This window comes from Lithobates pipiens, unplaced genomic scaffold (assembly GCF_037356315.1).
Source record: "Lithobates pipiens isolate NorthernLeopardFrog02 unplaced genomic scaffold, aLitPip1_a1.2 Scaffold_8, whole genome shotgun sequence".
Lineage (NCBI taxonomy): Eukaryota > Metazoa > Chordata > Amphibia > Anura > Ranidae > Lithobates > Lithobates pipiens.
Genome location: NW_027507903.1, coordinates 415,968,525 through 415,995,391, shown reverse-complemented (window position 1 = coordinate 415,995,391; position 26,867 = coordinate 415,968,525). Strand labels below are relative to the sequence as shown.

Here is a 26,867-nt window from a genome sequence, read left to right as displayed (position 1 = left end):
CACACCAATGTACATCCCTACTTTGGGGACGGATATCTAATTTTTATGGCAGCAGCTAGCAGTATCCCCCTGTTCGGCCGGCGGTCCGGTACAAGATAAAAGTGGACCTTGCAATGGATTCGCCACAATATCTCTTTTATCGGTGGCGGGAGAGGGGCCCCCCTCCCCCCTCGATCCGGTGCCCTCTGCCGCTTACCAGAGCCGTCGGCAACGGCGGAGGCGATCGGATCCTTCTCAGTGCTGTGCATGGAGATGAGCGAGGGGAAGATTGCCCCCACCCCTCTCAATGGCACTGCAGGGCAGAAGCGACATCATAACGTCACTTCCGCCCATAGCTCTTTAAGAGCTATTTTTTTTTTTATTGCATTTTAGTGTAAATATGAGATATGAGGTCTTTTTGACTCCAGAACTCATATTTAAGAGGTACTGTCGTGCTTTTTTTCTATTACAGGGGATGTTTACATTCCTTGTAATAGGAATAAAAGTGACACATTTTTTTTAAACCAGTGTAAAAATTAAAAATAAAAGGTAAAATAAAAAAAAAATGTATTTAAACGTGCCCTGTCCCACCGAGCTCGCGCGCAGAACTGGACGCATACCTGAGTAGCGCCCACATATGAAAACAGAGTTTAAATCACACATGTGAGGTATTGCCACGATCTGTAGAGCGAGAGCAATAATTCTAGCTCTAGACCTCCTTTGTAATGCAAAAAAAGCAACCTGTAGAATTTTTTAAAAGTTTATCGCCATTCCACAAGCGGGCAAAATTTTGAAGCATGACATGTTGGGTATCAATTTACTAGGCGTAACATTATATTTCACAATATAAAATAATTGGGCTAACTTTACTGTTGTCTTATTTTTAAATTCAAAAAAGAGTATTTTTTCAAAAAAAGTGCGCTTGTAAGATCACTGCGCAAATACGGTTTGACAAAAAGTATTGCAACGACCGCCATTTTATTCTCTAGGGTGTTAGAAAAAAATGTATAATGTTTGGGTGTTCTAAGTAATTTTCTAGCAAAAAACGTTTTTTAACTTGTAAACACCACATCTAAAAAAGAGGCCCGGTCTTAAATTAAACAAAAATCATATTACTAGCACCTATTAGTAGAGGGTGCTACAGGTGTTTTCAATTAGTAACTCCTTTATTTCATGTTACTACTAGAACTCACTATCAAAAATGATTATGTGTCTATGGTTTTATTCTTAGTGATGCATTTGTCCTACACATACATATTGTATAATATTGCATGTATAACATTGCAAAAAAACAAACACAGGATAATGGGTTCTTGAAGGTTGCATCCTTAATTTGTTCAATGATTTGTTAGGTTGCAAGCCAGATAGCATGATGTCAGGGCTAACATCACATAGGTAAAAATCAAGTAACTACACCACCTTTCACCAGACATCCTATGCGCTACACTCCAAAGACATGCTGGTAGGTAAATTCATCCTAGTACGTGCTTGTGTGCATGTGAAAGGTTGCAAGTTCCTTGAGGGACTGATTTGAATGTATAATATACTGTGTGTAAAGCTCTACATAAATTGTCGGCATTATATAAATACATGTAATATATAAATAAATAAACAAATAATTACAGTAGCACAAAGAAACAATTAAGAAATAAATTAACTCAAATATCTTTAGATGAAAGTGACCACTCGGAAAGGTTGTGTTGTTCTTTTTGTTATATAAATAAAGGGGTAATGCCCACATGAATGCAGTCAAGCTGCAAGATTCAGAATACTGATTATAGCAACTAATAAGTGTAGCATCCTTGTCTTAAACAGGGGCTACCAGTAAATTTAGCTGTGCTAGGTTGTACTTAACCTGGCTGATTTGTAGTATTTGTGTCACGGTCCCTACCGTGTCTTTTAGACGGCCAGGTGTTGTCACGCCCCAAGTGGCTCTTGGTGGTATTGAACTAATGACAATTTGTTCTTGCTCCTGTTTCTTTATCTCTGAGTGATACCTAAGTTCTATTCTGCTTGCTTTCCAGCCATCCCTTGTTTTGAATTAAGTACTGTGGGCAATTCTGTTTGTACCTGTCACTCTTGGATCAGCTTTGGCAGGTTACCTAATTAGCTGGGTATAAAGCACTGCTTCACGCTAAAGGCTTTGTCAGTTCATTGTCTCTTGTCACCAAAGGTACCTGTGTTCAAAGTTAAAGTGTTCCAAGACTGACCCCGGCTTCTGACCGTGGCTTGTATTTCGTTTATGCTGACTTCTGGAATCCCGGACAACGGCTTTCTTCGACGATCCCTTGGATTTTCCTGTCAAGCCCCCATGCACAGATTCACAGCCCAGGTAGCTTATCTGTTTGTTACTGTGGGCTGTGTCTATTTGCAAGGGTGAGCGTACATCTCTGCATCATGGACTCCAACCTAGGTAAGCCCTCACATAATGAACTGACCAACATGGAGTCCGCAGAGATTACAGTATGCTCACCTCCCTTGTTCTGCAAGTCTCCAGCCTGGGCCAGACCCTTGCTGAGTTGCAGCAGGAAGTCCGCTTGTTTAGAGGCACAATATGCCCAGCCCTGGAACCTGTATGTCCGGAACCGTTTGTTATGATGCCTGAGAAGTTTGATGGGAATCGTGCATCATTCTTGACTTTTAGGATGGATTGCGAGCTGTTGTTTGCTCTTAAGCCTAGGACCTATGCCCCTGACTTTATAAAGGTCCGCGCATCCATCAACCTGCTCACTGGGCTAATCAAGATATGGAATTTCCAGCTATTACAGGAGAAAAGTCCAGTCTTGGACAGCTGGGAAGCTTTCATGTTTGCTCTGGACTCTTATATTTAAATTTCTAAGAAAACCAGTGTTCCCAAGTCTGCTTCTAGCTCACATGGCCTACGGGTACCCAGGGACAGGAATACCCTGTACAGATACGACTCCAAGCCATCCTAGTCTGTACCAAGTTATGAAGCCTTAACCCCTCAAAGCCTGGACAGTCCTGAGGTTTAACCCGCTCCTACCCTGGATGATGTGGAACCTATGGAGATCGGGTCCATCCGGTCCAAGCTGTCTAAGGGAGAGAGAGAGCAGAGGAGAGGCTGTGGACTCTGTTTCTATTGTGGAGTAAGAGGGCACCTTATCTCTCTATGCCCAACTCTTCCGCCTCGGACAAAATTTCAGCAAGTGGGTACTACTAGGATCATTCCTGCTACCCCTGAATCTCTGCCTGCTATCCAGCTTGAAGTTCCTGTGCCTGTGTCCTCAAGTGCAGTTTCGGTGACTGTGTCCCCAGTTGAATTTCCTGTGTCCCCAGTTCCTGTGCCCGTGTTCCAGCTTGAAGTTCCTGTGTCCCCAGTTGAAGCTCCTGTGTCGGTGTCCACTGGCGGGGACAAAGCTCAGTTGAAGTTCCTGTGTCGGTGTCCCCGCTTGAAGTTCCTGTGTCGGTGTCCTTGCTTGAAGTTTCTGTGCCGGTGTCCTCGCTTGAAGTTCCTGTGTCGGTGTCCTCGCTTGAAGTTCCTGTGTCGGTGTCCTCGCTTGAAGTTCCTGTGCCGGTGTCCTCGCTTGAAGTTGCTGTGTCGGTGTCCTCGCTTGAAGTTCCTGTGTCAGTGTCCTCGCTTGAAGTTCCTGTGTCAGTGTCCTCGCTTGAAGTTCCTGTGTCAGTGTCCTCGCTTGAAGTTCCTATGTCGGGGTTCCCACTACCTCTTGACTGCACGTATGCCTCAAATGGCACCATAGTCCATAAGCAGGAGCTGAAGACTTTCGAAAGAGCCTTGCGAGCGAGGAAAGTCTCCCCAGCTGGAACTTCTAAAACAAAGAAAGCCCAAAGGAAATAGACTGTTCCATCCTCTGAGGGCATTCCTAAGTGGAGGGAACTGTCACGGTCCCTACCGTGTCTTTTAGACGGCCAGGTCCCAAGTGGCTCTGGGTGGTATTGAACTAATGACTGTTTGTTCTTGCTCCTGTTTCTTTACCTCTGAGCCACACCTCAGTTCTATTCTGCCTGCTTTTCAGCCATGCCTAGTTTTGCACTAAGTACTGTGGGCAATTCTGTTTGTACCTGTCACTATTGGATCAGCTGTGGCAGGATACCTAATTAGCTGGGTATAAAGCACTGCTTCACTCTAAAGGCTTTGTCAGTTCATTGTATCTTGTCACCAAAGGTACCTGTGTTCAAAGTTACAGTGTTCCAAGACTGACCCCGGCTTCTGACCCTGGCTTGTATTTCGTTTATGCTGACGTCTGGAATCCCGGACAACGGCTTTCTTCGACGATCCCTTGGCTTTTCCCGTCAAGCCCCCGTGCACAGATTCACATTCATTTGTTTGTTACTGTGGGCTGTGTCTATTTGCAAGGGTGAGCGTACATCTCTGCACCATGTACTCCGACCTAGGTAAGCCCTCACAATTTGTGATCATTTGGGTTTTCTCTTAAGTCTGTTGTAGCTGTGAGTCCTCCCTTCTTTCAGTAGGAGACGCCGTTACCTTTGGCATTAGTATGATGAGCTACAGTAAATATAGCTTATGAATATGCGTACTTCTCTCAGCCAATCAGTTGGAGATTCATGGCCACTGAGCATGTTGGGAGAGAGTATAAATATTTGGGGAGGTCAAGTGATCAGGGTCTAGTCTGGATATGTGAGGAACAGCTGCGTTGGGTGAGCCCTGAAGCCTAGGGCCTAGCTATGTGCTTGAGGCTCTGACAGAGCCTTTTTGTTGCCTGGAGGAGTGAGGAAAGGGATGGCTTGCTGAGATGAAGTATCCAAAGTTTATGTTTCATGAGTCGAGGACTGTGGAGAGCCTGAGAAAGCATCAAGATGGACTCATCCAAAGAAACCCTGCATAGTGCTGTGAGTTTACGGTTGCTATAGGAGACAAATGTTGCTACATAGACACAGAACGCGGGATGCAGGTCTAATGGCCTTTGCTCTGTATTGGTGTCTTACCTGGCTATTTTGTCTTTGGAGTCTGCAGGTCTGTTTGCCTACTGTCCTGGGGTGTCCTGTGCTCTAACCCTCTCTTCCTCATTGCTGTTGTGAGCAATAAACTTTCTTTTGCTCAGACTAAATGTGACTAAAGCCCATTTTTTCTTCAACCCTCCATGCCCACCATGCCTAAGAATCAGCATCCTGAGGTGAAATGTCAGCCCTCCCTGATGCGGGGGGTCAGGAAGGCACTACATAAACAAACAAAATAAATAATAACAAATAATCTCCTAAATAAACTGTATGCAATCATTTCAAATCTGATTGCACAACAATGGTTATTGCACTTGCCTGTCCTTACAGCTCCTTGCAATGCCTCAAAATAAGTTGAAATTATATTTATGCATAGTAGTATATGTAATGTGTACAAGTAGTTTATATGCTGTGCATACTGTTGTTTAGCACTACTAAACTACAATACATTTTTAAACTTTTTTTTCTTTAAATAGAAACTCCAAGCAGCAGCTACTGTAAACACACAGTTGACATTCATATATGTTTGCTGTTTTATCTGGATTTGGAATGTAGCCATTGTAATATACACAAATATTCTATTTACTGTATATAGCACAGCCAATTTTTACATACTACTCATTTACCTCAGTGTCTACCCTCAAATATTTTACAATCTAAGGTCTATAGCTTACATACTAGGGTCGGTTTTGCATGCAGATAGTGTCTGAGTCGGGGATTGAAATGGAGCACTCCAATAAACAATTAACATAATGATTTCAAATATAGTGCTGTGAAAAAGAATTTGCCCCTTCCTGATTTTTTTTTCTTTTTTTCCTTATTTCTCACATTTAAATGATTCAGATCATCAAACAAGTTTTAATATTACACAAAGAAAAACCGAGTAAATCCAAGATGCAGTTTTTAAATTATTATTTCATTTATTAAGGGAAAAAATCTGTTCAAACCTGCCTGGCCCTATGTGAAAAAGTAATTGCTCCTTCTCATGCTGAATCATGAATGAACTGTGATTAACCACTATTTTGTGGAAAGCTGAGTTCAATTTGACTTGCCACACCCAGGCCTGATTACTGCCAGACCTGTTGAATTAAGAAATCACATAAATAGAAGCTGTCTGACAAAGTGAAGCATGCTAACAGATCACAAAAAACACACATCATGCCACAATCTAAAAAAATTCAAGAACATATTAGAAACAAAGTAATGTACATGTATCGGTCTAGGAAGGGTTTCAAAAGCCATTTATATGGCTTTGGAACTCCAGTGAACCATGGGGAGAGCCATTATCCACAAATGGAGATATCTTGGAACAGTGGTGAGCCTTCCCAGGAGTGGCCGGTCTCCAAAAATTACTCCAAGAGCATGACTCATCCAGGAGATCATAAAAGAACACAGAAAAACATCTAAATGACTGCAGGCCTCAGGTAAGATCAGTGTTCATGATTCAACAATAAGAGACTGGGCAAAAATGGCATCCAGGGGAGAGTTCCAAGGCCAAAGCCACTGGTGACCAAAAATAACACAAATGTCCATCTCACATTTACCAATAAATACTTGATTATCCCCAAGATTTTTAGGCAAATATTCTATGGACTGATGAGACAAAAATTTAACATTTTGGAAGGTGTGCGTCCCATTACATCTGGCATAAAAATAATACAGCATTTCATAACAAGAACATTATACCAACACTCAGACATGGTGGAGGTAGTGTGATGGTCTTGGGCTGCTTTGCAGCTTCAGGACCTGGATGACTTACCATAATTGATGGAACCATGAATTCTGAGCTCTACCAGAAAATCCTAAAGGAGAATGTCCGGCCATCAGTGTGTGACCTTAAGCTCAAATGCACTTGGGTTATGCAGCAGGGCAATGATCTGAAACAAACCAGCAACTTCACCTCCAAATGGTTCAAACAAAGCAAAATTTAGGTTTTGGATTGGCCTAGTCAAAGCCCGAACTTAAATCAAATTGAGATGCTGTATCATGACCTTACACATGCCATTCATGCTGAAAAACTCTCCAATGTGGCTGAACTAAAACATTTCTGTAAAGAAGAGTGGGACAGAATTGCTCCACAGCAATGTGAAAGACTCATTGCCAGTTCTGTAAATGCTTGATTGCAGTTGTTGCTGCCAAGGGTGGCACAACCAGTTATTAGGTTTAGAGGGCAATTACGTTGTCACATAAAGCCAGGCAGCTTTGGTCAGCTTTTTTGCCTTAATAAATGAAACCATCATTTAAAAACTGCATTTTGTATTTACACGGGTTATCTTTGTGTAATAATAAAATTAAAAATTAGTTTGATGATCTGAGTCATTTAAGTGTGACAGATATGCAAAAAAATGTAAAAAATCAGAAAGGGGGCAAATACTTTTTCACAACATTGTATGTATTTAGCAAGAGTTTTACTTTAAAATGAGGTTCCATAGGGGATAACGCACTCCTCATGATAAAAATTAATTACTGGAATAAAACATTTGCCTTTACCCTGCAGGTAAGACTATAAAACATCTTATCTTTGGGTGCCTTTCAAATGGCTTTAACTTATACAATTTCATATATTGTGGTATCAGTGGATGATGTAACTGGCCCATGACGAGTACTCTCTGCATGCAACAAAACACTGAGTATGCCTTGGATGCAGAGAGTCCCGAGCCGATATGCCAAGTCCCATGTGCAGAAGTGACATTGCTGTGGCCTGAGAGCATGAACCTGAAAGGAAGACCAGGCAAAGACCTGTAGGAAGACCAGGCAAAGACACCTGTAGCAGTGACAGTATGCAACTGGAGGGCTCCAATTGTAAGGTAAGTCTGACAAAATGTGCTAGCATGTGGTACATTATAGCACATTTTGGCATTAACCTGCAAGGAGCCATTTCATTTTTTTTTTAAGTTTACTACTGCTTTAACATTTACAGGTTCTGGTTACCGACACAAACAAAAACATAAGCCATCACCAATGGCAAACAATACATTAAGGAGACCATGGTTTGTCAATTACATTATAACATTACGATCCACAGGAATGCCCCAATGCCTTTCGACCCTTTAATTTCTTGTCTTCTTCAGGGAGATTTTTAATTCTAGGAAATATATCAGAAAATTCTAATTTAGACAACATTCCTAACATTTTGCAGCATACAAAGCATAGTTGGACATTTCATATTATTCAAAAATACATCCCCATGTATGTGGTCACATATTTACTATTAAGAGGATGGAAAGGTGAGAGTGTATCGTGCAACCATGATTACTAAAAACAGTTGCATCCAATGGTCCCAAACTGTCCGCATGTCCCCTCCGCACCCTCCAGGTGAGTCCACAGGGCTTACAAAGGGCCACGTATATGGACCTTGAGAGGAAGATATAGGGAAAGGCAAGTGCAATTTGGTGTAGAGAAATCTCCATAAGTAATAAGCAAGTATTCTATAAGTATGCAGTACTGCTATAAGGCCTCAGGCCTCAGGTTGATACTCAATCAAGTATTAAAATTGTATGGACTGATGTTACTCATTTATTTTGTTTTATAGTATTTTAATTTATTTGGTTGGTTTGTCGATTAATTTATAGCACCATTCATATAATAGAATAAAATAAAATAAAAAATTATGATATTACCTGATTCGTATAAAAGGGTCTGTGCAATATGGTGAAGTGTTATATATAGGAATAAATGGGTAATAAAATCTAATGTGATAAATAACATTAAGAAAATGGTGTATGAATAACAAGAATGCTTGTGAGTGGAAGTTTCGTTATTAGTAAAGGTAATAAGCACTCAACATTATGTTTTTGTACACGTATTTGCACTCACTAGCATTCTTGTTCTTCATACACCATTTCCTTAATGTGATTTATCACATTAGATTTTATTACCCATTCATTCCTATGTAAACCACTTCACCGTATTGCACAGTCCCTTTTATACTAATCAGGTAATATCATAATTTTTTTTTATTCTATCATATGAATGATACTTGATTGAGTATCGACCAGTCTGAGGCCATATAGCAGTACTGAATACTTATAGAATACTTTCTTATTACTCATGGAGATTTCTCAACACCAAATTGCAGGTACCTTGCCCTATATATTCCTCTCAAGGTCCATAAGCATGGCCCTTTGTAATCCCTGTGGACTGTGGACTCACCTGGAGGGTGCGGAGGGGACATGCGGACAGTTTGGGATCATTGAATGCAACTGTTTTTAGTAATCCTGGTTGCACGATACACTCTCACCTTTCCATCCTTTTAATGGTAAATATATTACCGCATACATGGATATGTATTTTTGAATAATATGAAATGCCCAACTATGCTTTGTATGCTGCAAAATGTTAAGAATTTTGTCTAAATTTGAATTGTCTGATATATTTCCTAGAATTAAAAATCACCCTTAAGAAGGCCAGAAATGAAAGGGTCGAAATGTATTGGGGTATTCATGTGGATAGTAATTTTATAATGTAATTTGCAAGCCATGGTTTCCTTGATGTATTGTTTTCTATTGGTGATGGCTTATGTTGTTGTTTGTGTCACTAACCAGAACCTATATCTTAAATTTACTGTATAATTGTTAGTGATGGCCGAACGGTTCGCCCGGCGGTCGTTTCGCGGCGAATTTCCGACTTTCGCCGTCCGCGGGTTCGAACGCCTTTTTCCGTCGTTCGCCCCGGCGGACTTACGTGTTTAATGTATACAAGAACTTTAACCTTTCGTGACACGTTTATCATGTGTTACAGGACAACCAATTGAGACATGACAGCTCATGGACACTTGGACATTCCCCCTAACCTATAAATACACCCGATCCGGTGGCCATTTTACATTCTTTCTTCTGTCACTGTAGGGAAAGGATCCTGTGTGGAGTAGGGACAGAGAAAACGCTAGCTATTTGGTACACAAAAGTTCTTTTCAGGACTGGTATAGGTGTTAGGTCAGCAGCCTGAGTTTCTTTTGTCAGTTTAGATAAAGGGACAGAGCGCTGTATGCTGCTATTTTAGGGACAGCTCAGCCAGATTAGTCTTTCTTCATCATCATCATCATCATCATCATTAGCTGTTACTATCAGGTCCACAAAAGAGCTGTTCCAGCTAATCGTTCCAGCCTACTCTTTTTTGCCAATTTGTATAGGGACAGGCAGGAAGCAGTGTGTCAGGCAGTGAGGATAATTTTAAAGACTTGCTGTTACTATTAGTTCCACAAAGGTTCTTTTCAGGACTGGTATCAGTGGTACGGTAATAGGCTTGTACACGTATAATATTCTTTCTTCCAAATATAGAAAGAATATTATACTTGACTGCTGCCCTTCTGCTGCAGTCTGCTAATCATTCACAACTCACTTGTTCCACAAAGCTCTTTATCAGGACTGGTAACTTGGTCTGTCTAGGGTGCTACGGTACATAGGCTTGGGTGCGGTACAGTCTGCTGTTCTGTAAGGACCGCTATCGGTCCACAATACATAGGGTTGCCGTGCACTACTGCTGACCGCTGCCCTATACTGCAGCAGTCCTTCAGCGGTATAGGGACTGACGCACAGTCTGCTAAACACTAATACACAACCTGCTTGGTCCACAAAAGTTCTTATAAGGACTGGTAACTTGGTATAGGGTGCTACGGTACATAGGCCTGAGTGCAGTACAGTCTGCTGTTCTGTAAGGACCGCTATCGGTCCACAATACATAGGGTTGCCGTGCACTACTGCTGACCGCTGCCCTATACTGCAGCAGTCCTTCATTGGTATAGGGACTGACGTACAGTCTGCTAATCACTAACACACAACCTGCTTGGTCCACAAAAGTTCTTATAAGGACTGGTAACTTGGTATAGGGTGCTACGGTACATAGGCCTGAGTGCAGTACAGTCTGCTGTTCTGTAAGGACCGCTATCGGTCCACAATACATAGGGTTGCCGTGCACTACTGCTGACCGCTGCCCTATACTGCAGCAGTCCTTCATTGGTATAGGGACTGACGTACAGTCTGCTAATCACTAACACACAACCTGCTTGGTCCACAAAAGTTCTTATAAGGACTGGTAACTTGGTATAGGGTGCTACGGTACATAGGCCTGAGTGCGTTACAGTCTGCTGTTCTGTAAGGACCGCTATCGGTCCACAATACATAGGGTTGCCGTGCACTACTGCTGACCGCTGCCCTATACTGCAGCAGTCCTTCAGCGGTATAGGGACTGACGCACAGTCTGCTAAACACTAACACACAACCTGCTTGGTCCACAAAAGTTTTTATAAGGACTGGTAACTTGGTATAGGGTGCTACGGTACATAGGCCTGAGTGCAGTACAGTCTGCTGTTCTGTAAGGACCGCTATCGGTCCACAATACATAGGGTTGCCGTGCACTACTGCTGACCGCTGCCCTATACTGCAGCAGTCCTTCATTGGTATAGGGACTGACGTACAGTCTGCTAATCACTAACACACAACCTGCTTGGTCCACAAAAGTTCTTATAAGGACTGGTAACTTGGTATAGGGTGCTACGGTACATAGGCCTGAGTGCGTTACAGTCTGCTGTTCTGTAAGGACCGCTATCGGTCCACAATACATAGGGTTGCCGTGCACTACTGCTGACCGCTGCCCTATACTGCAGCAGTCCTTCATTGGTATAGGGACTGACGTACAGTCTGCTAATCACTAACACACAACCTGCTTGGTCCACAAAAGTTCTTATAAGGACTGGTAACTTGGTATAGGGTGCTACGGTACATAGGCCTGAGTGCGTTACAGTCTGCTGTTCTGTAAGGACCGCTATCGGTCCACAATACATAGGGTTGCCGTGCACTACTGCTGACCGCTGCCCTATACTGCAGCAGTCCTTCATTGGTATAGGGACTGACGTACAGTCTGCTAATCACTAACACACAACCTGCTTGGTCCACAAAAGTTCTTATAAGGACTGGTAACTTGGTATAGGGTGCTACGGTACATAGGCCTGAGTGCGTTACAGTCTGCTGTTCTGTAAGGACCGCTATCGGTCCACAATACATAGGGTTGCCGTGCACTACTGCTGACCGCTGCCCTATACTGCAGCAGTCCTTCAGCGGTATAGGGACTGACGCACAGTCTGCTAAACACTAACACACAACCTGCTTGGTCCACAAAAGTTTTTATAAGGACTGGTAACTTGGTATAGGGTGCTACGGTACATAGGCCTGAGTGCGTTACAGTCTGCTGTTCTGTAAGGACCGCTATCGGTCCACAATACATAGGGTTGCCGTGCACTACTGCTGACCGCTGCCCTATACTGCAGCAGTCCTTCATTGGTATAGGGACTGACGTACAGTCTGCTAATCACTAACACACAACCTGCTTGGTCCACAAAAGTTCTTATAAGGACTGGTAACTTGGTATAGGGTGCTACGGTACATAGGCCTGAGTGCGTTACAGTCTGCTGTTCTGTAAGGACCGCTATCGGTCCACAATACATAGGGTTGCCGTGCACTACTGCTGACCGCTGCCCTATACTGCAGCAGTCCTTCAGCGGTATAGGGACTGACGCACAGTCTGCTAAACACTAACACACAACCTGCTTGGTCCACAAAAGTTTTTATAAGGACTGGTAACTTGGTATAGGGTGCTACGGTACATAGGCCTGAGTGCAGTACAGTCTGCTGTTCTGTAAGGACCGCTATCGGTCCACAATACATAGGGTTGCCGTGCACTACTGCTGACCGCTGCCCTATACTGCAGCAGTCCTTCATTGGTATAGGGACTGACGTACAGTCTGCTAATCACTAACACACAACCTGCTTGGTCCACAAAAGTTCTTATAAGGACTGGTAACTTGGTATAGGGTGCTACGGTACATAGGCCTGAGTGCGTTACAGTCTGCTGTTCTGTAAGGACCGCTATCGGTCCACAATACATAGGGTTGCCGTGCACTACTGCTGACCGCTGCCCTATACTGCAGCAGTCCTTCATTGGTATAGGGACTGACGTACAGTCTGCTAATCACTAACACACAACCTGCTTGGTCCACAAAAGTTCTTATAAGGACTGGTAACTTGGTATAGGGTGCTACGGTACATAGGCCTGAGTGCGTTACAGTCTGCTGTTCTGTAAGGACCGCTATCGGTCCACAATACATAGGGTTGCCGTGCACTACTGCTGACCGCTGCCCTATACTGCAGCAGTCCTTCATTGGTATAGGGACTGACGTACAGTCTGCTAATCACTAACACACAACCTGCTTGTTCCACAAAAGTTCTTATAAGGACTGGTAACTTGGTATAGGGTGCTACGGTACATAGGCTTGAGTGCGGTACAGTCTGCTGTTCTGTAAGGACCGCTATCGGTCCACAATAGATAGGGTTGACGTGCACCACTGCTGACCGCTGCCCTATACTGCAGCAGTCCTTCAGCGGTATAGGGACTGACGTACAGTCTGCTAAACACTAATACACAACCTGCTTGGTCCACAAAAGTTCTTATAAGGACTGGTAACTTGGTATAGGGTGCTACGGTACATAGGCTTGAGTGCGGTACAGTCTGCTGTTCTGTAAGGACCGCTATCGGTCCACAATAGATAGGGTTGACGTGCACCACTGCTGACCGCTGCCCTATACTGCAGCAGTCCTTCAGCGGTATAGGGACTGACGTACAGTCTGCTAAACACTAATACACAACCTGCTTGGTCCACAAAAGTTCTTATAAGGACTGGTAACTTGGTATAGGGTGCTACGGTACATAGGCTTGAGTGCGGTACAGTCTGCTGTTCTGTAAGGACCGCTATCGGTCCACAATAGATAGGGTTGACGTGCACCACTGCTGACCGCTGCCCTATACTGCAGCAGTCCTTCAGCGGTATAGGGACTGACGTACAGTCTGCTAAACACTAATACACAACCTGCTTGGTCCACAAAAGTTCTTATAAGGACTGGTAACTTGGTATAGGGTGCTACGGTACATAGGCTTGAGTGCGGTACAGTCTGCTGTTCTGTAAGGACCGCTATCGGTCCACAATAGATAGGGTTGACGTGCACCACTGCTGACCGCTCACCTATACTGCAGCAGTCCTTCAGCGGTATAGGGACTGACGTACAGTCTGCTAATCACTAACACACAACCTGCTTGTTCCACAAAAGTTCTTATAAGGACTGGTAACTTGGTATAGGGTGCTACGGTACATAGGCTTGAGTGCGGTACAGTCTGCTGTTCTGTAAGGACCGCTATCGGTCCACAATAGATAGGGTTGACGTGCACCACTGCTGACCGCTGCCCTATACTGCAGCAGTCCTTCAGCGGTATAGGGACTGACGTACAGTCTGCTAAACACTAATACACAACCTGCTTGGTCCACAAAAGTTCTTATAAGGACTGGTAACTTGGTATAGGGTGCTACGGTACATAGGCTTGAGTGCGGTACAGTCTGCTGTTCTGTAAGGACCGCTATCGGTCCACAATAGATAGGGTTGACGTGCACCACTGCTGACCGCTGCCCTATACTGCAGCAGTCCTTCAGCGGTATAGGGACTGACGTACAGTCTGCTAAACACTAATACACAACCTGCTTGGTCCACAAAAGTTCTTATAAGGACTGGTAACTTGGTATAGGGTGCTACGGTACATAGGCTTGAGTGCGGTACAGTCTGCTGTTCTGTAAGGACCGCTATCGGTCCACAATAGATAGGGTTGACGTGCACCACTGCTGACCGCTCACCTATACTGCAGCAGTCCTTCAGCGGTATAGGGACTAAGAGTTTTGTCACAGGGTCATTTAAAAAATGACATGCAGAGGAAGAGGCAGGCCCTTCCGCAGGGGTGGTAGGGGTAGGGCAGGAGCAACAGGCTTGAGCCAAAGTGGGAAGTTGCAGAAGGTGCGTTCAATTACTTTAAAGGATGCACCAGACTTGGTTGAGTGGCTCGCTCAGCCTTACTCTTCTGCACCCTCCTCATCCTCTCGATCTGCACCCTCTTCTTCACTCTCTGCTATGTGCACCCCCAAAGACACTACCACCAACAACACGACCACCACCACCACCACCACATACCTTCCGCTTGAGTCACTGGAATTATTTTCCGATCCATATCAAGAGGACATTTCTGATGCGCAGCCACTCTTGGTATTGGATCAGGAAGAGGAGGTAGCAACAAGCGCTACTCAGCAGTCTGACGCCAGTACCCAGATCAGCCCAAGGAGGAGGTTGGTCCCCGGTGTTGCTGCCTACTCTACTTATAGCGGTGGGGAAGGTGACGTTGATGATGACGTGTCTAGTGATGTCACGTGGGTGCCCACAAGAGAGGAAGAGGAGGGGAGTTCAGAGGGAGATATGGACCAGCAGATAGGGAGGAGAAGCAGCAATGACTTACATTGCACAGCAGGGACAAAGCAGACTGCAAATGTATCAGGAGCGAGTCATCGACCATGTACGGTCACATCTGGCGCTCCCAGGACACCGGCACATGGCTCCGCAGTGTGGGCTTTTTTTAACGTGTCCGCTGCTGACAATAGCGTTGCCATCTGCAATCTTTGCAGTCAACGCGTTAGTCGCGGTAAGCCCAATACTCACCTAGGGACGACCGCCTTAAGAAGGCACATGAGCAGCCATCACCGAGCCCAGTGGGAGCAACGGAACACACAAAGCCACACTGCAGGCTCTCACCGTCCAGCCTCGTCTTCTACTTCTCCTTCTCCTCTCTCCTCACAATTGTCCTCCACTCCACCTTCCATCACGCCAAGCTCACATTTTTCTGCAAAAAGGCAGGCTTCCGTGGGCCTAATGTTTGAGCGTAAAAAAATGATGACGCCGGATAACCCTCTTGCCCAACGGTTGGCGGCTGGCTTGTCAGAACTCATAGCCCGCCAACTACTGCCATATAAACTGGTGGACTCGGAGGCCTTTCGCAAATTTGTGGCCATTGGAACACCACAATGGAAGGTCCCAGGAAGGAAGTATTTCTCAGAGAAGGGCATCCCAGAGCTATATGGCCATGTTCAGCGGCAAGTGAATGTATCTCTGGCACACAGTGTCGGTGCCAAGATACATCTGACCACAGACACGTGGTCTAGCAAACACGGGCAGGGAAGGTATATCAGTTTTACTGCCCACTGGGTGAACCTTCTGACGGCCGTCAAGCATGTAACCCGTGGCACCCGTGTAGATTTGGTTTTACCGCCACGGATTGCATGCAGGCCTGACTCTTCTTCTCCTCCTCCTACTCCATCCTCCTCCCTCTCCTCCTCAGCTGCCTCCTCCTTTTCCGCTGCTAGCGTCTCTTCCACTGCACCGCCCAAGCTCCCCAGAACCTATTCCACATGCCAGGTGAGACGTTGCCATGCCGTGCTGCGTCTGTTGTGCCTGGAAGCAAAGAGCCACACTGGCCCGGCACTCCTTTCAGCTTTGCGTTCACAGGCAGATGAGTGGCTAACACCGCTCAATTTGACAGTTGGTAAAGTGGTGTGTGACAACGGTGCCAATCTGCTTAGCGCATTGAAACAGGGCAAAATCACGCACGTGCCGTGCATGGCACACGTCTTAAACTTGGTCGTGCAGCGATTCCTTGTCAAATACCCTGGGGTCCAGGACATCTTGCGGCAGGCAAGGAAAATCTCGGCCCATTTCAGAAGATCTTACACGGCCATGGCTCGCCTTGCTGACATTCAGCGGCGACACCATCTGCCGGTCAGACGTCTTATTTGCGATTGCCCGACGCGATGGAACTCAACCTTCTATATGCTTGATAGGCTGCTCCAGCAGAAACGTGCAGTTAACGTCTACCTGTATGAACTCTGCGAAAGAAACGGTTCTGGGGAGCTGGGTTTTTTTTCACCGCGCCAGTGGCTGCTCATGCGCGACACATGCAGACTTCTGCGGCCATTTGAGGAGATCACCAAACTGGTCAGTCGCAGCCATGGCGCCATCAGTGACATGGTACCTTATGCCTTCTTTCTGGAGCGTGCATTGCGTCGTGTCATTGATCAGGCTGTGGAGGAGCAGGAGCGGGAAGATGAGGAAGTCGCAATGCTGGATGAATTCCCAGGGGGGGCTACTCTATCTGAGACAAGTCAACAACAGGAGTCTGATGAGGAGTCAGAGGAGGATGGTGCCGGGGCGGATGAGCAGGAGCAAGAAGAGCATGCTTTAAACCTTTCTGGGATCCCTGTTGTGCGAGGATGGGGAGAGGAGAATGAAGAGGACGACATTATCCTGGATGATGAGCAGGAGCCAGGCCACCACACCGCTTCCACTTTAGTGCAAATGGGGGCCTTCATGCTCCAGTGTTTTAATAGGGACCCCCGTATAAAAAGCATGAGGGTCAAGGACCAGTACTGGGTGGCAACGTACTTAGACCCCCGGTACAAACACAAAATGGCGGAAATGTTACCGCCGTCGCAGAGGGCTGTCAGAATGCAGCACTTCCAGGCCTTGCTTCGAGAAATGCTGCATTCTGCTTTTGCGTGCGCTGGCAGAGGAGCAATTCCCACTCCCAGAGAAGGATTTGCGGGTACCAATCCAACAGCGCCTGCAAGAAGAGGCCGGTTTGAAGATGTGTTGGTGACTTCGGATATGAGGTCATTCTTTCAGCCGACCCATCGACAGGTGTCATCCGGATCCAGCATCAGGGAACGCCTAGACCGTCAGGTGTCCGACTACATTGGGTTAACGGCCGATGTGGACGCTCTGAGGAGTGATGAACCCCTAGACTACTGGGTGGGCAGGCTTGACCTCTGGCCAGAGCTTGCCCAATTTGCAATCGAACTGTTGGCTTGCCCCTCATCCAGTGTCCTGTCCGAAAGGACGTTCAGCGCAGCAGGGGGGATTGTGACCGATAAGCGTACTCGCCTAGCTCACCACAGTGTTAACTACCTCACATTTCTAAAAATGAATGAGGCATGGATCTCGGAGGAATTCAACACATGTGATCAGTAGACCATGTATATGTCTATAAACAATTTTTGGAATCAAGCACACAGACCTTCTTAATTCATTTGGCTCACTTCCCTGACCCAAAAAAGCACACCGTACTATATGCCCCTACCCTCCTCTTTGAAGAGGTTGAGCGGTGTCATATTTCTACTGGGGCTGCTTATTATGAGGGGTTCCCACCATCCCTGTGCTGTGCTGACTTCCTCCTGGGTGTTCTTATTATGAGGGGCTCCCACCATCCCTGTGCTGTGCTGACTTCCTCCTGGGGGTTCTTATTATGAGGGGATCACACCATCCCTGTGCTGTGCTGACTTCCTCCTGGGGCTGCTTACGGTGCTGCTGTCAGCGCTGTATGTCACGGAGCTGCTGTCAGCGCTGTATGTCACGGAGCTGCTGTCAGCGCTGTATGTCACGGAGCTGCTGTCAGCGCTGTATGTCACGGAGCTGCTGTCAGCGCTGTATGTCACGGAGCTGCTGTCAGCGCTGTATGTCACGGAGCTGCTGTCAGCGCTGTATGTCACGGTGCTGATGTCAGTGCTCTGTATTACGGTGCTGCTGTCAGTGCTCTGTATCTCCTGCACCCTCTTGTTTGCCTACCCTGGTCCCTGACCTTCCCTCTCCTCCATTGCCTTCATTAGCTCCATAGTCCTGAATTGTCAGAACAATTTCCCAAATAAAAAAAAAATGCTTGTAGTTATCGATCCCAAATTCACCTCATACATGTATTATGCTATTGTCCAGGTGGTGGGACTACGTGCTACCCCCTAATAATTACCCCGTGGCCGCAAATTCGACCTAAAGGTTTGCGAAATTCGCCTCCCATTGAAGTCAATGGAGCCCGCGGCGAACGGTCGTTTTCGCGAACGTTTGTGTCCGTTCGCGTTTCGCGTTCGCGAAACGTCCCGTCGGAAGTTCGTCCATCACTAATAATTGTATTCATTCTTTGCTAGAATAAAAGATTTTTAACCAATCGCTTTTTTTTATAAAAAAAGGTTTGCTGCTAAAAAAAAACCCTTGGGGAAACTTTTCCACTTTCTGAATAGCAATAAAAACCCATGAGAAGTTCTAATCCTTCCCCATTCTATGCAAATCAAGAAAAAGGTTTTAGACATGCATTTCAAGCATTTAATATGATAATGATATCACTGATATTGTACTGGATGTTGAGAAATGTTTTTTAACTTATGATGATTTTCAAATAAAAGTATGGAGCCTCATTAGAATCCTGAGCCTCAAAATCATAAAGAAGTTCGATTTTACAAGATAGCGTCAAGAAAAGCTTGATATTACTTGAGACAACCCTAAATTCTATGCCAAGTATTTACGATGTTATACAAAGACACCAAGTATTGAAATGTACCAGAAAACATAATGCATTATTGGAAAGGCAATACCACAGTGGTATCCCACATATACATTAAACCAAAAATAGGTTTGCAACTTGAATTTTTACTATATTGCCAATTAGTAACAGTAATTTCTAATTTATCTAAATTAGGCAATATTGTATGAACATAGTATTTTCTATCAATATAGATTTATATCGTAATGGTTATGTCCATTTCTCTTACCTTTGGAGCCTGATCACTACCGATCCCTGAATCACCGGTGTCAATAAGATTGTCTGTGGGGACATTCTGGACTGATTTCAGATAAGCAATTTCATTCTGCTTTGAGTCTAAGGTCACACACACATCATATGAGAATGGAAAAGGTAAACTTGTATCACTGATCTCAGAAGGGCATCCCAGGGTGAACTGAGGGGCGAACTGAGGATAAACATCTCTACCAAGAGTTCTAGTGGATGTTGGGTTATTCATTTTTCTGCATTTAAAAATGACTATGATCAATACAGTTCCAATAAATAAAAATGAAATTAATGCTATGGCTACTACTAGATAGAATGTGGCATTAGTTGAAGTGTCTTTAGTACTTGGTTGACGTTTTATCTCTGGAGAAACCTGATGAAAATTTTCTGCAACAACCAAGTTCAAAGTGACTGTAGATGATAGGGATGGGGCTCCATTGTCCTTTACCATAACTACAACTTTTTGCCTTAATGAATCCATGTTTGGCAAGTCTTTTCCAAGTCTGATTTCCCCAGTGTGTTGACCAATGGAGAACAAAGAGGGATCAGGAATTTGCAGCAAGTGATAAGAGAGCCAGGCATTGTGTCCTGAGTCAGCATCGACAGCAATCACTTTGGTCACCAGATAATCTTTCTCAGCAGAGTGAGGAATAAATTCAAACAAAGATGATCCCTCATTCTCTGGTGATGGATAGAGAATTTTAGGTGTGTTATCATTCTTGTCAATGATACATATCTTCACAGTGGCATTGCTACTCAAAGGAGGTTTTCCACTATCTTTAGCCATAACTTGAAAATGAAATTCCCTTAACTGTTCAAAGTCAAATGATCTCTGTGCATAAATAACTCCTGTCATTGAGTTCATGGAAACATATGAAGATACTGGAATTTCTTCTATGTTGCTACTTAAAATGCTGTAAGATACTTTTCCATTCTCATCACAATCAAGGTCTACAGCATGTACATGATGCACAGATGTCCCTGATTGATTATTCTCTAGAATGTAGATAACATATGTGTTTTTTTCAAAAATAGGTGAATTATCATTTACATCTGAAACAGTCAATGGAATGGTTTTATTGCTGGATAATGGGGGAGAGCCGTTATCCACACAGGAAACTGTAATGTCATACACAGAGGTTTTTTCCCTATCCATGCTCACTGCAGTTACAAGTTTATAGTAACTAATCGATGATGGTATTAATTGAAATGGTAACGTATTAGCGATCTGACATGCAACCTCCCCATTAATTCCAGAATCTAAATCATGAACATTAACTAATGCTATGACAGTACCCGGAGGTGCATCTTCTTGAACTGTTGCAGAGAGGGATGTTACAATTATTTCTGGGACATTATCATTCACGTCATATACTTGTATTGATATCTTGCAACGAGCAACATGTCCACCACCATCTTTAGCTTCTACGGTAATCTCATAAGAATCTGCAGCCTCATAGTCTAAATTTCCTATTATTTTAATATCACCAGTTAAGGGATCCACACTAAAAAGCTGATGTGCATTTTTTGAAATATGACTGAACGCATAGGTTATAAAAGCATTAGAACCTTCATCTTTATCAGTTGCATTCAAATGGACAACCAGAAAACCAATAGGTACATTCTCCATTATATTTATTTGATATGTATCTTTTGTAAAAACAGGAAAGTTATCATTAACATCTTGTACTGTAATTTTAATATGTGCAGTGCCGGTTTTAGGTGGTTTGCCTCCATCTGAGGCTATTAAAACTAATTCATAGTAACTTTGTTTTTCTCTGTCCAAAGATTTTTCTAGTGTAAGTTCAGGGTACCAGATTCCATCTCTCATAGTTTTTTCTCCCAAGCAGAAATAGCTAGTATCACTGAGTGTGTAGTGGTCTACTGTATTTGTTCCTAGATCTGGATCATTTGCATTTCCTAATGCAAAGCGGGCTCCAGGTATGGTAAGTTCACTTATTTCTATATCAAAATGACTGGTTGGAAAGGTAGGTGAATTGTCATTCACATCTTGTATTTCCACAGTTATTGTGTAAAAATTCAGAGGGTTTTCTATAACAGCCTCAAGGTTTAAAAAGCAGCTCTGTTTAGCCCCACATAATGTTTCTCTATCAATTCTATCTGAGATAACCAAATTTCCATCTTGCAAATTAACAGTGAAATATTGTTTTTTTCCATGAGATACAATCTGGAATTTTCTTAGTGCTACTTCTTTTACATTTAATCCAAGATCCTTTGCCACATTCCCAACCACAGAGCCTTGCTTTAATTCTTCAGGTATAGAGTACTGCAGCTGACAAAACACATGTTCAAAGAAAATCAAAACCAAATACAATAATTCCTGCCATTCAAGCATCCAATATTTATACCTGCATCTTGTAAAATCTTTCATGTTTGCGAGAAAGTATATCCTTCTTCAATAAATCCAGGAGAATAATGATTCAAATTTGTAATATCCAAGATTTATCTTGTTGACAGGATCCAGGTAAAAGATATAGCAGTGTGTGCCGAGAAATGCAACGTTTACTACATACAGCCTTGTACCATGAGATGTATTCATTCTCCACTCTCCACTCTCCAAAGCTAGAATTCTCAAATCTGTGGTACAATAGCGGCACTCAGAGTTCAAAGTAAGGTACTACAGCTTACCAGCTTAAATCCTCAATTTATAGTGTATGATTTAGCAGTAACTACATATGTTATTAATTCAGGATCAATTTCAAGCTTATCAAATAAAAAAAAACTGGTATGGTCCTGAACTTTGTGGTTTTATGCAGTTTTACTTTCCCAGCCTACTGAAAAAATGAATCTCATAATCAATCAATCTACATACAGCAACAACATCCAAAATGATCTGTCCACAAATATTTCAAGATTAGTAGCTGTATTTTTTTACCACTAAATAATTGATGTATGCATGATATTTTAATAATTAAAAAAAAAAAATCACAAACAGGTTACATTTGCCTTGCTTAAATCCTGCATTTGGTTAATTATTTTTTAATCAGCTCAAGGGAGAATGCTTACATTCAACAAGTAACAACTACTGCAACTCCCTTGGCTTACCTTTACATAGTCTATCACCTCTTCAATCCATCATGAATGCTGCTGCCAGACTTATCTACCTTACCAATCGTTCTGTGTTTGCGACTCCTCTCTGTCAAACCCTTCACTTGCTTCCACTCGGCCAAAGAATTAAATTCAAAATACTAACAACTACGTACAAAGCCATGCACAATTTCACTAGCTTAGTCTCTAAATACCAACCTACTGGTTCTCTTCATTACTCTCAAGATCTCCTGCTCTCTAGCTCCCTCATCACCTCCTCCCATGCTCGCCTCCAGGACTTTTCCAAAGCCTTTCCAATCCTATGGAATGCCCTACCCCAATCTGTCCGCCTATCTCCTACTTTATTAGCTTTTAGACAATCCATGAAAACCCTTCTCTTCAGAGAAACCTACCCTACACACACACCTAACAACTGTATTTTCATTTTCTCCATCAGCTCATCCCCCACAGTTATTACCTTTTTGTTTCAACCTGACCCTCCCTTCTAGATTGTAAGCTGTAATGAGCAGGGCCCTCTAGTCCCTCCTGTATTGATTTGTATTGTGTATTGTGTACTGTCTGCCCTCATGTTGTAAAGTGCTGCACAAACTGTTGGTGCTATATAAATCCTGTATTATAATAATAATAATAATAATAATAATAATAAGTGTCTCTTGTGCTAGTGACAGCTGTCCTAGATGAAATCTTCTATCCTCTAATCCTCCCCATACCCCTGCAGTGGAGATCAGCTTCTGGACCTGTCAAAGGCATTTGTCAAGGGTACCGACTATGCTCACCCATTCTGTCCCCCTTCTCCATTCATAGAAGCTGTGCTATAGCTTCCATCGATCAAAAGTATGCCCTATATAATTGTTCAAGGTCAGTGACTCACACCAGATTAAAACCAGAGTTTCAAACTAACCCCAAGTGACTAGACTTTTAAAAGGAGTTCAATAATTACAGCTTTTATCTCATTACTGAACTCCTTTCATGAAGCTTCAGCCAGTGGTCCAGACTGGACACCGAATGGTCCATGGGGTCCAGTACTTTAAGAGTGTCTGTATAAGCCCTGTAACAGATCTATTCAGCAATCAGCCTGAAAACTCAGAAAAAATGTTACTAAGGCAATCTCCATCACCACCGCCACTATCAGGAAATACAGCATTTTGGGCTTCCTCTGGGATAAAGGTAGCAAATCAGCAGGTCTAACTTTTGTTTCAGGGAACAGATTTCCCAATATGCATGTATTCTCATGCATCCCACGTCCCCATCCCCCACCATCCCCAGCATCTTTCTCTGGGCAGGTATCTCTTCCACAGCTACTAGAGAAGAAGAAAAAATATCTTCAAATCACCATCATGCCCAGCATTTTAATTCCACTTTGGCAAAACATTTGGCTTTGTAGCTACAGTACAGTGGTAGGTACACATCTTTTTTTCCCAGAAAGCCCTTCCTGCCTTCCATCAACAAGTGGAATGTAATTTGTTGGTGTTGCTGGACCACACTGTTTCTAGGGTACACCTAAAAAATGGTCCAGTAAGCTTGGACAGGGACAGTACATATCATTCATAGCACACTGTGTCAATCTTCTGCCAGGTCAGAAGGATGCAGGGAACACCACTGGAACTGGTGGTGCCAGCTTTAGTGTTTTATGATGGTGAGAATGCAGTCATATGTACTGTACCTCCTCCTGCTCATTGTACTCATGTTGCAACTCTTACAATCCAGTAGTCCACCCCAAGTGACCCAGAGCATATACAACATCCCAGGTTAATTTCTGTCAATAAATTTTACAGCCTGTATGCCTGTGGGACATGCCAGCTCTCTTGGCCCAGACTGAGAAGTGACTAATCACACCTCATCTTTAGTCAGGCAAGGTCATGTATGACAATAGCACTAGCGTGCTTGCTGCTGTTCACCTGGGAAACATGAAACATATAATGTGCCTAGCATATGTACGTAATATGGTGATTTGGTGCTTCCAGGTGGTCTTTCATTTGGCCAGAGGGGTTTAGGGCCACCTTAGGTGGTTAATATTGGCCTGGTAGAAATGCGGCACCAACATCAACTGGCTCATCTGTGACACTCCCACATGAAGGAACTCAACTTTGTCTATTCTACAGAAGTGTTCCCAATGAGTACCTGCGTGTTGTTTACTACATGAATGGTTTATCATTCAAAATGCATGCAGCACCTTTGTCGACCAAAATGGTAACTGATGATGAGGTGAAAATTAGTGATATAATCTCTTTCATGTTCCTCCTGGAACACACACTCCATGGACTGATAGACCCGGTACCGGTACTGAAGGCACAGTAACAGGAGTAAATGTACCCTTTTACAAGACCAAGACCCACTTTCCCAACATCGCATATCCTAAGACTCTGAAACCACCATTTTGATTTCCCTCACTGTCACTTTAGGTGCCAGATGTTGTGGTGGATGTGGCAGGAAAATACAGTGGAACACAGGAGATGTGGAAATTAATGAGTGAAGGGAGGGAGGGAGGGCAAGCCTTTTGTTACCAACCTGTTTGCCAGTATGCCAGTGTCAGGTGCTGTCAACAGCAGATGCATTAAAAAAGGACAACACGTCAGAGCTCCATTGGCCAGCCCTAGGGATAGCAGTGGCCTGTACCTGTGGAGTACAGCAGCCAGATGGATTTTATGCAAGCTGCCGCTGCCCCTGCCCATGAACATATTCCTGCCTTGTTGCTGTTCTGCTTCTCCCTCAAAACTTTCCTCCTCACCAATCAGTGATACCCATGGATGATCTGCCACCTTATCATCCAACTTATCTGCCACCTTATCATCTCATTCCTGGAGCCTATTTTCTGCAATATGCTGCAGCTGCTGGAATATCACTCCCTCTTGTTACTCCCTTCTTGGTGTCCCCTCTCACTATGGTCATGGTGCTATTTTCGTCATACTCAATATCTGAAAGGTGAAATGCTTGCTTATGGTCAAGATCATCCTCCTGCAGAAAGTCAGTGATCTTGTGATCTGCCTTTAAAGAGGAGGCAGAGTATTCCTTTCAGCCATTCAAATTCCTCATGTGCCACTCTGAGGTAGAAATGGCAAATGTGACCTGACTCTAGATGGTGCAACCCAACCACAGCTTTTTTTCTGCAAAACCTGCATGCCCCTAATTTCTGCCTTTCAATTTAGTCCTGTGTCAGGACTCTAGGACCCAGCATCTCTCAGGACACCAACAGTAGGAGAAGGGCTCTAGGACCCAGCATCTTACCAGCACTTCACATGGGCCTAAATAAACAAGCCTGCCAGTGATTTCCATTGGTGGTTGATCTTCAGCTCCTCCAGTGAGTTATCTGTAATATCCCTGTGTATCCTGTTACCGACCCAGCTTGTCCTTGACCTGTCTCCTGCTTGCTTCCTGTGTTTGACCTTCGGTATCCATCTGACCATGTCTGCTCTGATATACACCTGGCTCCTGAGCTTGGCTATCCATCTGACCATGTCTGCTCTGATACCCACCTGGCTCCTGATCTAGGTTTCTTTCTGACTACGCTCCAGTCTCTGCATTATCAGAGACCTGTAAACCTACACGGGCACCATCTCTCTCCTGATTCTATGCCATCACACCAGCTGTACTCTGGAACTTCCTACACACAGTCCATCAGGCAACCCGAGCCACTTTGGGCCTGACCTCTCCTGTTTTTACCCTTGGGGGGTCTGGAACTGCAAGGGTAGCCCTCTCTCTCCATTGGCCTCCAGCACCAGGTTCATGATAGTCTGTTGGACATTTTTAATAAAGAGAATTGCTTAAATGTAATTGCAGTTATTGCACAAGGTCAAATAAATGTGACTTGAACTTGAAATAAATACAAATAAAAAAGAAAACACAACAAAAAGAAAGATTCAAGGAGGGAAACAATAGAAGTATATTATTAATAGTACTATCGTAATAGTCTCCCTGGAGGGGGTAACAAAAATATGTAGCCCACCACTCTACAATTGAACACAATATAGCACAATATAGCACCATATACCAACTATCTCTCCATACAGAGACTGTAGACAGCTCTCCCAATACTACTCCAACACGCACTGACAAATGGCTTCTCAGAACCTGCCCTTTTATAGTAAGGGAGCTGGCACATAAAAAAAGACCCAAATTGCTGACACTATTAAAGCAGCTGACCTAAGTTTAAAAAACAGGTAGTGCATTAAGGTTACAAAGAATGATGCACTGATATACATACTCAGACTCAATCCAAAAAACAAAACAAAACAATTCAAATATTTATAAACTTAGTCCATTCAAAACAATAAAAATGGTCATAAAATACAAAAATTCACTGCACTCCAGAATAGTGTCAAAATATACATATATCACACTTGTAATGCTGCTACTGTATAAAAATACTGTAAATAGGCCAAAAGGGTGAAATATCATCAGTATTATTTCAATAA

At 43.7% G+C, this 26,867-nt stretch overlaps 1 protein-coding gene across 2 annotated transcripts in view; it reads right to left on the bottom strand.

Annotated features, from left to right (window-relative positions):
- The window catches only part of LOC143964452 (protocadherin gamma-C5-like), a 568,154-nt gene that overhangs the window by 509,188 nt on the left and 32,099 nt on the right, over positions 1–26,867 (bottom strand). Inside the window, exon 1 of one of the 2 annotated variants that reach the window (XM_077474227.1) lies at positions 19,370–21,916. The exons of the other annotated variant lie outside the window; for it this stretch is intronic. Coding sequence (XP_077330353.1) covers positions 19,370–21,778 — 2,409 coding nt within the window. The 5' untranslated portion in view covers positions 21,779–21,916. Of the gene's footprint in view, positions 1–19,369; positions 21,917–26,867 lie in introns of those variants that run through there. 2 annotated transcript variants of the gene reach the window in all.